Source organism: Epinephelus fuscoguttatus, linkage group LG6, assembly GCF_011397635.1.
Source record: "Epinephelus fuscoguttatus linkage group LG6, E.fuscoguttatus.final_Chr_v1".
In the NCBI taxonomy this organism is placed as follows: Eukaryota; Metazoa; Chordata; class Actinopteri; order Perciformes; family Serranidae; genus Epinephelus; species Epinephelus fuscoguttatus.
In genome coordinates this window covers 18,283,074-18,297,840 of record NC_064757.1, presented here as the reverse complement: position 1 = coordinate 18,297,840, position 14,767 = coordinate 18,283,074, and the positions used below count along the sequence as shown (strand labels likewise).

The 14,767-nt window shown below is 42.7% G+C and overlaps 1 protein-coding gene across 6 annotated transcripts in view; it reads right to left on the bottom strand.

Moving 5' to 3' along the window:
- trpm3 (transient receptor potential cation channel, subfamily M, member 3) overlaps positions 1–14,767 on the bottom strand; it is a 172,204-nt gene that overhangs the window by 44,339 nt on the left and 113,098 nt on the right. For all 6 annotated transcript variants that reach the window (XM_049579215.1, XM_049579211.1, XM_049579216.1 and 3 more), the window contains exons 7-9: positions 11,514–11,688; positions 10,822–10,945; positions 507–579 (exon numbers count right to left, since the gene is read on the bottom strand). In XM_049579215.1, coding sequence (XP_049435172.1) covers positions 507–579; positions 10,822–10,945; positions 11,514–11,688 — 372 coding nt within the window. The remainder of the gene's footprint in view (positions 1–506; positions 580–10,821; positions 10,946–11,513; positions 11,689–14,767) is intronic.

Below are 14,767 nucleotides of genomic sequence, written 5' to 3'. Positions count from 1 at the left end.
GAAAAAGTCAAATATTTAGTGAGGCAAAAAGAGCCAAGAGGTAGTGGACCAAGCCAGTCAATCCTGGGTTTATATTAGGCAGGCAGTGATAAGAGGACTCCGTGCCAAAGGCACTGCAAGAAAGCAATTGTTTGATAAGAGAATATAGTAACAAGATTTAATGCTGCAAGTTTGCTTTGGAGTCTTCCTGCCTCGCAGTGATCAAAAATCGCCTAATGGAGCTTTAAGAGTGAAAAAAAATAGGCACACATGTCTATGTTTTATTCCTGAGCTATGAACTGCAAAAGTAAAAACATACTTACGTGCTTCATATAAACACCTAAACTGGGACAGTGAGAGGAATGCTTTCTGAAACGATGTCATCCTTCTTTTATGTACAGAAACTTCCAAATAACAACATCCCTTGAGGGCGACAGTGAAGTGGAAGCCACTTACTGTACATCCATGCCCGAGCACACACACACACACACACACACACACACACATAAATGCGCACACACACCCACCTTTGAGTAATGCAGTGAGGATGGCAAGGTCAATGTCCTGATGACCCTCTGAACCCATCCGGAAAACTGTTATCTGAGACACAATGACAGAGAGAGACATACACAGAGACAACGAGTGAGAAAAAGTACATTAACTCCATCACTTCTTTTGTTGTTTGCTTGAATGCATCTAAGCATATAGCATAAAAAATTCAGTCACATCCTGAGAGAGAGTGCTCTTATTTGCTGGATTAAACAGCTTCAGTAAAACCGCTGAGGTGCAAGAGGAGAGGAGAGGAGAAGAAGTATTGCTCTGATGTAATGTACTGTATCTCCTCTCCAGGCTCTCTTCCATCCCCTCTTGTCTCTTGTGCAGAGAACACCACAAAACTCTCACACACAGCTTGTTCACTGTGGGGCGGAAATGAAGGAATTCACAGAGAAGGCAACCGGGGGGAACGAGAGTAAAAACATATCAAAGACAGTGATCAAATGACATGAGCTAATAATGCTCCCCATTAGCAAAGATTATTATTTTTGCTATGTCAAACATTTTTGTGGGTCACATTTTGAGGAAATAATTTTTCTCTAAGGCCAGTTTAGGTCTTCGTCTGTGTAGACTAACATGTCTTTAAGCTGCATTTTTTATATCCTGCATGAGATGAACTAATGACACGATTGATGAAAGCCAAAGTCAGCCGTGAGGGAAATCTGAGAAATGGGGCAGCTTTTCTGGATTTTTTTCGGTCAAATATAGCAAGCGTGTGTACACATAACAGTGTTAACGTGTGGGCATATGTGCTCGCACGTGTGCATGCATGAAGGGCACCTTGTGGGAGTCGCGTACGGGAGAATGCGTGTTCTGAATGCCTGACGAGCTATTCCTCTAATCCTTCCATACACCCATCCATCTCCTCCCACCTCCCTGCAGCCCATCTCCCTTCCCATCTCCCCCCTCTAAATGGCTTCATTTCGTGGAGCTCTGGGAATCTGCGGGCTTTGCTGCTGCTGCTGCTGCTGTTGCTGCTGCTGCTGCTGCTGCTTTCCCTTGGGCAATGCTGCAACATTGTGGGCTAACCCTCCTTTTTCTCCCTTAATCTTCCTCTCTTTTTTCCACACAATCTCAATGTAGGAAAGTAATTCAATTCACATTGATGATTTACAGCATCTATCATGTTGGCTCATTCATCATTTGCACACGTATACTGATGACGTGTTGGCTCTTTCCTGAGTGAGAAATGAGAAGTGTGACATCATGTAACGTCTTAGACCTAGGTCATGCATTGCAAATGCAATCACTAATAAGGAGAGCACTGAAGTGTGTGTGTGTGTGTGTGTGTGTGTGTGTGGCGGTCACTATCAGCCTGTGTAATCAAAAGGTCTTTCTAGAGGTGAAATAGGAGTGCAATGGGATGTGAAGGTATCGATTGAGGACTTCATGAATGAGGACACCAATGAGTCGTTGCTGCAGTGCGCCCTGTGTTCATGTGCTTCTCTGAGTTAAGTTGTAGTGTGTATTTTGTGTGCAGTTGTTTGAATGGTGCAGCCAGTGGCAAGATTATTATTTGCTAGAATGCGTTTTTGCCTTCACTCTAATAGATGTTAACAACACATTTAGGGAGCCATCTGCCCAACACACATGCAATACTGTGATCTAACCAAGTGTGTGTATGTGCTTTCAACATGGAGATGGCTCAGGCACTGCTGTTTGAGAGCAGTGCAGAGTGGCGGCACTTAGCTAGCCAGTGGGATTAGTGTTGTAGTACTTGAGACTGGCCTCAAAACCATTTTTGGAAGGTCCTGGTCTTGTCTCAGACTTGGCTGCATTTTTACCCAGTCTTATCTTGGTCTTTGAAAAAGAAGGACTGGGATTTTATTTCAAGACCTGTCAAGATAAAGGGGATAAAACTAAATTGCCTGTGCAAAAAAAGGAGTGTTTATTAAAGATAAGAAAGTTGATTTCAGCTCTTTGGTGTTTGTTTGTATTTGTTTGCTTATAGAAAACAAAGGAGAATTCCGATACATGAAATTCACCTCTGCAAAGTCTTTTGATTATTTTATCAAGACATTTCTCATGGTACACTTATACATACATACACACATACAGTTTTATGACATTAAAAGAGGTTATTAAAGAGGAATCTTCACTGGTTTTCTGCGGGTGGGATGGACTCAGTGGGATTGAGGATCTTTAAGATCAATTTGAGGAGTGGATGGTTTTCATGTTCCACATTTTATTGTAAGTGTGTCCTGCAGTGTGGGACTCGCAGTGGACTGGTCTTGGTCTTGACTCAGTCTTGCCCTGCCTTGGTCTTAGTCTCGACTCTGTCTCACCCTGCTTTGGTCTTGGTCTTGACTTGGGCTTGCCCAACCTTGGTCTTGGTCTTAGTCTTGACTTGGCTTGCCCAACCTTGGTCTTGGTCTTAGTCTTGACTTGGCTTGCCCAACCTTGGTCTTGGTCTTGACTGGTGGTCACCCTGCCGTAGTCTTGATCTTGACATGGTCTCGCTCTGTCTTGGTCTGGGTCTTGATTCGGGCTTGCCCTACCTTAGTCTTGGTCTTGACTTGGGCTTGCCCTGCCATGGTCTAGATCTTGACTCTGTCTCGCCCTGCTTTGGTCTCGGTCTTGACTCACTCTCGCCATGCCTTGGTCTTGGTCTTGACCCAGTCTCACCCTGCCTTGATCTTGGTCTTGACATGGTCTTGCCCTGCTTGGGTCTTGGTTTTGACTTGGGCTTGCCTTACCTTGGTATTGGATTTGACTTGGTCTCGCCCTGCCTTGGTTTTGATCTTGACACGGTCTCGTGCTGCCTTGGTCTGCATCTTGACTCTCTCTCGCCATGCCTTTGTTTTGGTCTTGACTCGGTCTGACCCTGATTTGGTCTTGACTTGGTCTATCCATGTCCTGGTCTTGGTCTTGACTCTGTCTCGCCCTACCTTGGTCTTGGTCTTGACTTGGGTGGCCTTTAGGTGGTCTTCACTACAACACTGAGTGGGATACGCACATAGGGACTCACATGCACTAACGCATGGACAGACCATCTTCCACAGCAATAAACAGAGAAACCCTGATTAAAGCACACACAGAGGAAGCACGACTTCATACTCTGCTCTAATACATTACTCCACTATATCTTTACATACCAAATAATTGTTTGCTGATAGATGGATGCTCTTAATGTTGCACACAGAACCTTTAGAAAAGCAATTTGTCTTGGGCAATTTGTGCCCTTACATAATAACTCTAAAAGGTTAACTTTTTGTATGCAAAGCTGTGATTTTCCAACAAGAGCGGTTTTAGAAATAACAACTCTCATTTTTAAGGGTGTGCTCATGTGTGAGCCTAAATTCACCCAATCAGTACAGAGTCCTGTTCTGGCCACTTGTTCATTATACTATACCCTGTAGTTATCATTTTAGCAGAACGGAGAGTTCCCTTACACACATGCATTGCCTTTTACACACACACACACACACACACACATACACGTATGATTCTTGGCTGCCCTAGGACTAAAGATGGATGACTCTGTGATAGAGGAGAGATGATGATTATAGAAGACGTTCACCATTGTTTCTATTCTCCTTTTTCCTCCAGGCCTTTCCATCCCTACCTCCACTCTCTTTCCTCCACACATCATCTTTCTGCCCCCCCCCCCCCAACCTGCAACCACTAATCTCACAACAGTCTCCCACTGGCATGCTACTCTCCCTCCCCCTCTCATCTTGGCCCGCTTCCTCCCTACTTCTTCCTTCCTCTTCCCTCCCTCCAAACACCCCTCCAAGGTGACCCTGGGGATATGTGCTACCTGTTATCATCAAGGCTCTACAATTCAGACACTAAGCAACAGAACCTCTATGACAATGCAAGGTTGCTAATTTAATCTCAACGATCACACAGAGAGTCATCAATAAGTGTGTCCAAAGGTAAACAGACCGCTTCTCCCTCATCTATTTTCGTCCACATGTACAAGCAAAGGTGCTCTCGAGTATTTACTGTGAGCAAACAAGTTTATTGAAAGGGTCGACACAGCTTTATTTTTTTGGTTTTACTCATGTCCATAAACTCAGCCATCTGTTGTACATTACATTTTCAATATGCTTGGTTATCACTGTATCTTAAGCTATCTTTAAATGCTGAATGTATTTTGGACATCCCTGTGTCTCTATACTGACAATCATTACCTCGGGGGTCAACATGCAACGGACAGGCCACTGACTCGTGTCTGTCACACTCCATTTCTCTGTTGACACGAAAAGAGGAGAGAGAAGCAGAGTGGGAATGACAAGGAGAACAGTGGAGGCAGAGATCGGGATAGACGTGACACAGCAGGGGAGAGGAAGCATGTGTAAATCAAAGGAAGACAGAAGGAGGGAGATTTAGTGTTGACAAATTCAAGACGTGTGTAAGAGATGAGAAAGGAAGGGCGGGTGCAATCTTTCTCAGTGTGACTGGGATCTGTCGGAGGGATTCCTGCATCTTCAGAGAGGCTAAGCTACATGCTTAGAGGATCAGAAAACTGCTCTTCACGCTGCAGTGAGCCAAGCTGATTGGAAAACATTCATCTTCATTTAATAGGCAAAGACCCTGCCGATGCTGCCACATGTATATACTGTACCACAAGACACACACCACACACACACGTACAATCCATGGCGGTTTTCAAAGCTTCTTCTGCACTCCATACATTAACAATAGCAGCATTTCAGACCTGACTAAGCTTTTTTTTTAAATGGTTTCATCCATGGGATTTTAAGCATAATATTTAAATGCGTATTTATTACTTTCTGGGATCAACCATAAACCAACAGGCTTTGGCTTGACACCCAAAGTAGAGGAGGGAGAGAAATAAGTTTATCTATTCATGAAATTTTAAACTGATAAACTGCCCTGTTGATAACCAAACAAGGAATTGTCTCCCTTCTGGCACATTTCTCTTTGTGTGGCTCAAACTCTTTATTGTACCTCATTTTCACATTTGCTCTCCACATTTGTTTCCTTTCTCTTACTTTTTGTCTCATTTCCTCCCCCTCTCTCCCTCCATCTGTCCCTCACACACTCCCTCCTTCCCTCTCCCTCTCATGGTGCATTTAAGTCACTCGTTCTCTCTCTTCTCATCCTCCTCCTACTCGTTCTTAGTTTCTCTTGTCAGGGAGGCGGGGGAAACATTGTGGGTTGGTGGTTCCTCCTCAATATTTAATCCGAATTAAACATATAAGGACTATTCTAGACTCAATTATTCATACCAAGCTGGGAGATACCAGGACAGTCATCTTGCCCCTTCCTCCTCACAGATGAAGAGAGAGGGAATGAGAGAGAAGGAGGAGGAAGTAGATAGAGGCACTTCTCTTTTAATTAGACCTAGAATTGGATTCACACATTTCTAGCAAAAAAAAGAGCTACTTTACAACAAGCCTTGATGATACTTAAAGGCACTTGTTCACACGCTGCCTGTAGTCTTCTCACTGTGCTTGTTTAACATTTATACAAAATTCTTCCACCTTTATGTTGAAAGGATAAAAGACACAAGATAAGTGATCTGAATATATGAGGAAGATAATTACCCTTATCACCTAGACAAATGGATATAAATGTGGCCTGTGCTGTCTTTAACTATTCCCTTTCATTGCACCTGTACAACACATCATCTATACTCTTAACATCTGTTACCGCTGAGTAAAACTCAAGAGCTCTATCATCTATCAGAGCTGATTTTTTTTTTACTGGGCAATGATCCAGCACACTCCTAAGTTAGACCAAATGAAAGCATAAAGCAGATAACTGGCACAATTGTTTGTAGCGGCAAAGAGCACTTCCCGGTTTTTTAATTTACTGCCCAACTGACTTCACAGCAACATATTAAAAATCATAAAAAGTCATCATGTGGCATTTTGAAATGATAATATTAAAGCAAAAAATAGCTATGGTGCCTGTTAAAACAAGGACAGCAACAAAGGGGTACACACTTATATACATTTCAGTGTGTACATGTTAAAGTTTATTGCCTCTTGATATAAAGCATAAACAGCCCTTCAGTATGATAAACAAAGCCGATGCAACAGGGAAATAAATGAAGCACAAAATGTCTACATGAATAAACCAACGTGCTGGAAGTAAGGGAAAAGCAAGACACCGCCTTTCTTCAGTCGTCCTCGTTCTCTTCACTTGCCCTCTTAAGCAGACACACACTCTCTCCCTCTCTCATGCATTATCCCAGCCAGTCACCTTTAGTCTTTCTCTTTTCCTCCTACTCTCTGGCTTTCCTGCTGCGGAGCCAGAAAAATTAAAGCACAGGCAAACTGGCACACAGACAAACACACACTCTCATTGTCTCTCTCTCTCTCTCTCTCTCTCTCTCTCTCTCTTTCTCTCTCTCACACACACACACACACATACACACTAACCCCTTTCAGACCGCTGCACTGACCTAGGATAGACCTACATCTGCTGCCAGTGTGAATGAGTCAACGCAACAGTTCCGTGACCCTGTTTCTAACCTGAGTGTTAACATAGGTTTGACACTACTTGACTTTGGTGTACACGGGTGAACACAGGTGTTAACAAATGAAATGGGATTGTAGTAGAGGTGCTTTAGAGCTCATATGGTTCCACTGCATCCCTATAGTAGGTATAAGCTGCAACGTCTACACCTCTCAAGTCTAAGCTACACACTTGTAAATTCCTCTTCAGTGTTCGTCATTTTCAGCCTTCAGTGCAAGTATCTAAACACAGTAATCTTGCAGGTTCTAGGTATTTAACCTGTGGCCTGTTTGTAGGAGGTTATTTGGTTCTGTTTGTTTGTCTGTTTGTCAGCAGGAATGCTGCATATCACAGGCCTTAGTGGCCAATAGTCACTGCACTTTCAAGAGTGCTCTCCTAGTTTCAGTTTGTTTTTAAGTGTGCTGTTTATGTTTATGCGTGTTGTAATTTTCTCCAATTTACCTCCATAGCATTATTGGGGGAAGCCAGCTACTGCCGGCGCAAGTAGACCAATATACTAGTAGACATGAAAAAACATTTGTATCAATGCAGTACCAAGTATGTCTCCCAAGTGGGAATAAAAAACAAGTTTAGAAATCTGGCCCTGCAGACCAAAAGTGGTGAACTGCTGCAGTAGGTAGGGGCCAGAAAACACTATGATCATATCCTGGGAGATTTGTTTCGGCCTCATCTCAAAAGGAATGTTTTTCTTTGTTTCTTTGTTGTTTGTTTTTGCAACACATCGACGTTTGGTTATGGACTATCCACGTCCAGATGCATTGTGAAAGGCAGCCTGAGTGCGTCGGATGTTGACATTCTGGGACGTAGTGTCATGTTATGCTTGTTACATACATTGTCTTCTTCCAAAATACACTTCTGTTTTCACAGGAGATTTACCGTTTACATAGTCTCCTTTAAAATTAACGCACTATGTCGGTAAAACATCGCAAGTTGATGTTTTTTTGCCTTCAATAACTAAGGTTAGGTTTAGGCAGCAAAAACATGTGGTAAGGTCTAGGAAAAAAGAACAAGATTTGGCTTTATAATCTTACAGGACGCAAACACTGCTCTCCTGGGTGAAAGTCAATGTTTGTTGGATCCATCTACCTCCACTCCCACCCACCCTACTTGGACTTTCCTCACCTTAACTTTTGTTCGTGTCCCACCGCATTTCCCCCTGTTGCCTCAGAGTGCCATTAAACTATAACGGTGACCAGCCATATATAGTGCCAACGTTAAAGAGCGGCTTTTTCGTCAGTGTCTGACGCTGCAAGTCACTGCTCCACTAGAGTGATTGGGGTTAAAGGCCTTGTTCAAGGGAACCTCAGTGGTAACATTGAAGGAGGGAATGTGCTGCTTTTCACTTTCTCCACCCAGATTTATCCTGCAGATGTGGGGACTGAACCAACAACCTCCCAGTAATACGTTTATGCTACTATACTTCTTAAATCTAGTTGAACTGCAGCATTTTTAAATCTGAGATTTGAAAAGTGGCTCAGTCTGATGATCAGGGGTCAAGTGACTGACTTTAGAGGTATACTATGCAGGATCATCGATTTCTGTTTGTAACACCCTCGCCAATGGAAATTAAAGTCAAAGCCAACCCCAGATTCACTCTCATTTGGCGTGTCCCCTCACTGTATTTGGCTTTTCCCAAACACAGAAAATATGAGATAGGCTATACATGTTCTGGTTTCTCAACAAAATCAGGAAACCACACAGGGGCCACTTTTTTGAGCATCTTGAGGCAAGGCATTACTAAAGTGTTTCTGGCTTTGCCTGGAACAATGGGAGATCTCTCTTAAGCTCATTTTTATTTCTCCCTTCTCCCTTTGAGTTACTCCCCACCAATCATACACACACCGATCCGTAACTTTCGGAGCACTATCGGGGGAGAGCCCCCGTGATGCCTATCAGCCTGATAAATAAGTGGCTGCTGAAACTACTTCAATGAGAGAGAGAAAGACTGCCAGACAGCAGAGAGACAACACATATATCTCTCTTTATTTCTCTTTCTCTAACTATAATCAACGTGGACTTTTTGAAACTGTGCACAGTGTACAGGCACTAATGATTGCAGATTGTGTTCACAGAGAAAAGCCTGAGTTTTTTGGAAGACATACTATACAAGGATTGCTTCCACTGAACACATTGTCAGAGTATGCTATCAAACTTTTATGCCATTGCCAAATGTTTTATGGCATTGTTAAGGTTATAAGACACAGATGACTATTTCTTTTCACATTCATACATACTACATGAAGTACAGCATCCTGGATATAAACACCTATCCCACTGTTGGATTTACCTGCTCCCACACTCTGCTATCTGTGATTATACAGATGTACCAATTTGACAGGTTTACACAGCAGCTCTATTGCACCACTTTGCCACATGAAGTGTGTATCCCCAGATGTTACTCCCTTTGGCAGTAAATGAATGATCAGAAAAAAAAAACCTAATAGCCCAATAAAATGCAAGAATATTTATGCAAGAGCAAAGCAGGGTTGGTGGACTTTTAAATATTGCCAAAATGCACTTTCAGTGTTCCTTTCAGTGTTGTAGTAGAAGAGTTTTTTAAGTTCAAAGATTATCTGGCCTGTACAGCTGCTCCTGCTGAATGATTCACAAACCATTGTTCTGCTCTACTGTATTGTGTTCAGAAGATCCATCAGTGTGAGCATCAGTCAGCCACTGGAACCCCACTGACAACACAATCAATCCACTTACACGCCGCACAACCATGACCAATGCTGGGCTGCTTGCAGAATACTATGCGTACTACTGTTTGTGTGTGAGCATGTTTCTGTGTGTGCTTTGATTTGTTTGTGCTTATAATAACTGAAACACAGATTGAAATGATTGACCTACACTATTTTTTTTTACAAACAGGGGAGACGACCTGATGATATATACCTGGTTGAGTCATCTTAAAAAACATCCTGGCTGTTGTGTTTGGAGATGCTGATGACTGAATTCTAGCTCAGCAGTTTTACTTCAGAAGTTGTGATAAAGTAATGCTTGTGTGTGTGTATACTAATTATATATTTATAAGCAAAATGCCAATGGCAGCCAGCAATCCCAACAGTCACTGATCTGGCAAATATTCCCCTCCTTTACAACAGACATTGTACGTTATGTGTTCAAAGAGAGTTGAAGCGAGAGCAACCAAGTAGTAAATAACTTGGTGTTGCTGCAAAACTAAGATACAACAAAAGCTGCTAGCTGTTTGTTCACATCATAGAGGTTCGTTACACTGTTATCTTGTGAATGAGTGCAAGGTCATGTGTGGGTGTTAACATGCACTGCTCTGGTGCTTCATAGTGCAATGACTGTAGCAAGAAAGCAACATGCCCCCTGCTACTGTCATGAAATATACCATGCTACACACATACACACCGCATTAATAAGAGGTTGGTTTCATGTGAGTGACAGTACTCTAAAGGGACTGAGAATTAAACACTGCCAAAGGGGTACAGACTCTCAAGGTGGAGGCCATTTGGTCCCCTACGTCATCTGAATACATTTACATCCACTTAACATTACATGTCATGCATAAAAGATGGTTTAATAATTGCTTCAATAAAAGTTTCATGATGAGCAAGCTTCATTTGACAAATCCATTTGTTCCTCCCTCACATATATTTCATTTCTGGGCTTCTTCATACAGCGGAGACATCAAAGCTTAAATGAATGGTGATGTTACCGTTATTAGGGGTGTAATGGTGTGTGCATGTGTAAGAGTCTGTTTGTGTGAGTCTTCTTCAATATTTTGTGTATATACTGCTCATGTGTTTGCTTTATACTAATGCATGTGCAAATATGTGTATGCACACATGTGAAAGTGACACTCACCAGCTCCTTCTTCTTCATGCACTCCATGAGAATGATGAACAGATGTTGGGCCTGTGTGCGGCTGTAGGTGAAAGTCTTCTGGATGGTCACCAGCAACTGGTCTCTCAGAGATTCGTTAATTATGCTGCAGAGGTGTGGAAGGAAAAAAAGAGGGTGTCAGGAAGAGGTCAGATGGAGGTAAGGAGAATAAAACAGTTAGGGGGAAGCAAGGAAATTAAATTTGTTCGGCAGTAAGTGAAATGAAGGTTGGCTATGGGGCTGTCAGCACTACTGTCTCGGAGACCCCGGTGTGATGTGATTCTGCAAGATTACCTTCATCTGTAACTCGATATATGAGGCTGTACAAACTGAATTCATGAGGACTATAACTAAAAATGTAAACTGTGTGTGCATCAGCACATTGTAGAAAATTGATAAATGTTTGCAAATTCTTGCATCAAGTTTACAGTATCATTCTCCACAAAATGCCTAACTACAGAATTGCATCATTGCTGTATATATGAAATTGTGTGCATGTTATGTTTTGATAAAAAAATAACTCAAATAAAACCAATATATCCAAAATTCTGATTATAAACAATCTTAGGAAGACCATTTCCATGGTGTAACATATTTTCCACACTGGATACAATTTGTATTATTAAGTGTTTTATCCTTGGATGACAGCATACTGTGCACATATGAGTGCATACCCTCCCTCCTCGGAGTATTTATGTCCGAAGGCCAAGATGTCTGAAGCCCTGCCGCTGCCGTCACACACCACCACAGGGACGGGAGGTGTGTCCCTGAGGTACTCCAGCACAATGGAGATCACATTAGGACCTCCCTCTACAATCAGAGCCACCACCGGCACACCCTGACCAATACCTGCACATGGAAACAGGTGGAAGGAAGGATTGTAGGAAGGAAATCAGGGATGAGAAATGCAGGAAAAGGGATATAAATGTGAAGAAGGAAGAGGGAGGTTAAGGACAGAAAGAAAAAACAGAAGGCAGATAGTCAATAAATAGGCTTCATTACATCAGCAATACTTGATCTGTAAATAGAAATGTGTGAACAAGGTGCAAACATCACACCTGTCATGTCTCTTGACTGTACTGTCAAGACAATGTGAGCTTTCTAATTATGGGAGAGAGGTTTTTAAAAAAGCACCAGTCCCAAAAATAACCAGCCCACTTTGTGCTTGGTGCTCTGTTCCTGTGGCATGGGTGTGTGTGTGTGTGTGTGTGTGTGTGTGTGTGTGTGAGTGAGAGAGAGAGAGAGAGAGAGAGAGAGAGAGAGAGAGAGAGAGAGAGAGAAATTCACTGATAAGCCCCCCACCGTTCAACACAAAAATGGCTCCTTGCCTGCTAATCATAGGCTATTTAGGGTAATTACACAAAATTAGCAGACTGGTTTCTCTGCACACGGTGAGTCTATGTACAGCAGAAGGTACTGTAGGTATCACAAAACTCTCAAAAGAATTTCATGCCTCATTTTTGCTTGTGTTGCTCTCTTTCCTGCCTCTTGTTTCCATTCCAAACTTCTCATTACACCACTGAACATCTCCTTCAAGACACCATAAACCCTGTAAACCCCAGAGTGCCAGTCTCTCTAACCCCGCTATGTTCTTTCCCCTTTTAGTGTTCACAGTCCAATCTATTTCCTAAACCCTCTTTCCTGCTCTCTGCCTCACTTCCTGTCTCTGCAGTCTTTCCTTCTATAGACACTCTGTTCTCCTCCTCTACCCCCCCATTCTGTTTCATGAGGTTGTGTTTTCTGCCGGGTGTTTTGACTCTTCTAATTCAAAAGCTGTGTAACTGCCGGATCTTCCCCGCCCCGCACCCTCATCCTGGTCTGCATAATTCACATTGGAGAAAGCATGGTCTGTCTCTCAAGCACGCAGGCAGACGAGTGCATACAGATGCGTGCTTACATACTGTATGCACATACGCACACACACGCACACACATTCGGAAGCATACCCGCCACCATTACGCTTTGCCTCACACAGCCTCGTGCGGCCTTGCAACAGGGACAGTTACATAAGGAGAATATTTTAGGGGCCTTGCCTACTTCAAAGCGGTAAAACGTCACTGTGCCACAACACATCACACGACCATACATCAACAGAGCTCAATGTGAAAGAGAAGCAGACCAATAACCTTTTGTATCTGATTCTTCCGATTCTTTTGGATGTCTATTTTTTGCTGTTACTTGCATGTATGTGAGTTTGTGTCAGATCAGGCATTGATATTGATGACTAGTGAGCTTTGGAGGCTGCGCGGCAGTATCTAAAGCAGATTATTGTTCAACTGAAACCCACCAAGGAGCAGATGAGGAGGGGAAAGCACAGCTGTGTCATGGCTAATTGGTAGCGCACAAACACACACTCGCACTCACACAAATACAGATAGAGGCACACGCTAACCACAAATGAAACAAAATTCTCTTTTGCCTGACTACCCCAAAACAACAGGCACATTTTAGAATGACTTTTGACCTTCCATTCACAGTTGGCTTTTCTAATTAACAGCTGAGAGCTTTAACTACTGTATTTATTCCTGTGGGAAATTCAATGTATAAAAACATGGATGAGGAAACCAAACATGGCCGCCGATCTGCTCTAACTAAAGTTGCAGGCATGCCAAAAAGTTTCTCCTGTTATCTCCTGTGAGTGCATTCAACAAAAACGACACCAAAATAATGTTTTGATACAATTCCTACTGCCTTTAATTTTACTGGACCTGATGATTATAACTATAAACACTCACACACTTTATATATTTGTAGGATAATGTTATGATGGAAAGTTTTTTCTGGATCCATGGCATGACATGACCTGAATTTCAATTGGGGTCGGTGCTAAAAAACTGCCACCCAGCCCAGTGCCATTCCTGGGGGCTTGACTGGGAAATGAAGCCCTAAACATAGCAGTGTTAACGCTCTGCCAACTGCTGCTGCTACTGAACTTGCAATTTTATATTTTTTAAACTTAATCCTGTGATTGTTAGAAAGCTGAGAGCTCTTTGAATTACTTTATCTGTGGGGGCAGATCTTGCGGTCTGAATTCCCCCTTTCTATCAACTAAAGCGCTAAGTAGCTGGGGTGGTTACATGAGTCTGCACTTTCGGAAGAATAACTATTCTTCTAGATGGAGATGTAAACCCATAGCTTGAGAGCTTATCTGTTGGGTATTTAGTGAAGATGCAGTCCTTCTTGCTGGAATTCACCAAGTGTTCCCTCTGCCAACGTGCAACACAGTTGTGCAGTGGACTGTCCATATGCTACATGTCTGTGTTTTCTTCTCACTTCTCAAAATACTTTTATATTCCATCACAGTTTCTTTATAATCAAGACTGAAAACCCTCAAACAGATACAGAAGTTGGGGTGCGGTTGGGAGGTAAATGTTGTGGTTCGCTGTTGTATCCCTCTCTGTTGTTCACTGTGTTGCACACCTGTATTGCGTAAATCTGTATTCCTAATACCAAACGTTAAAACAAAAAAAGAAATACTACTGCAACCTATTTTTGTGTTGGCGAAACACAGCGCAAGCCGCAATCCAACTGTTTCCTGACCTTGAAATTCTCCTTGCCAGTCTGTGTGTTATTTTGGTGCTCAGTGCCGAGCGCACAGGTGGGAGGAGAGGTGCAAACAGGTGGGAGGTTCCCTGCAAAACGAGTTGTTGGTACTTGGGTGGAAAATAGATCAGTGCTAAAAGCAATCGTCTAATAGCGACGTCTGTTTCTGTCCATCTGGATGATGTAGTGTATACACACTCTACACAATATACCCTATACACTCTGTACTGCTTTTCTTAACACGTTCAGCCTTTCCACCCCCTTTTCTTGTAATGACTGTATCCATGCACCATTCACACACTCCAACGCATCAGATAACACAATTGACAAACCCCAACCCTTTCCCTTGTCTCCCTGTATCTCATACATAGTTTTAACTGAGTGC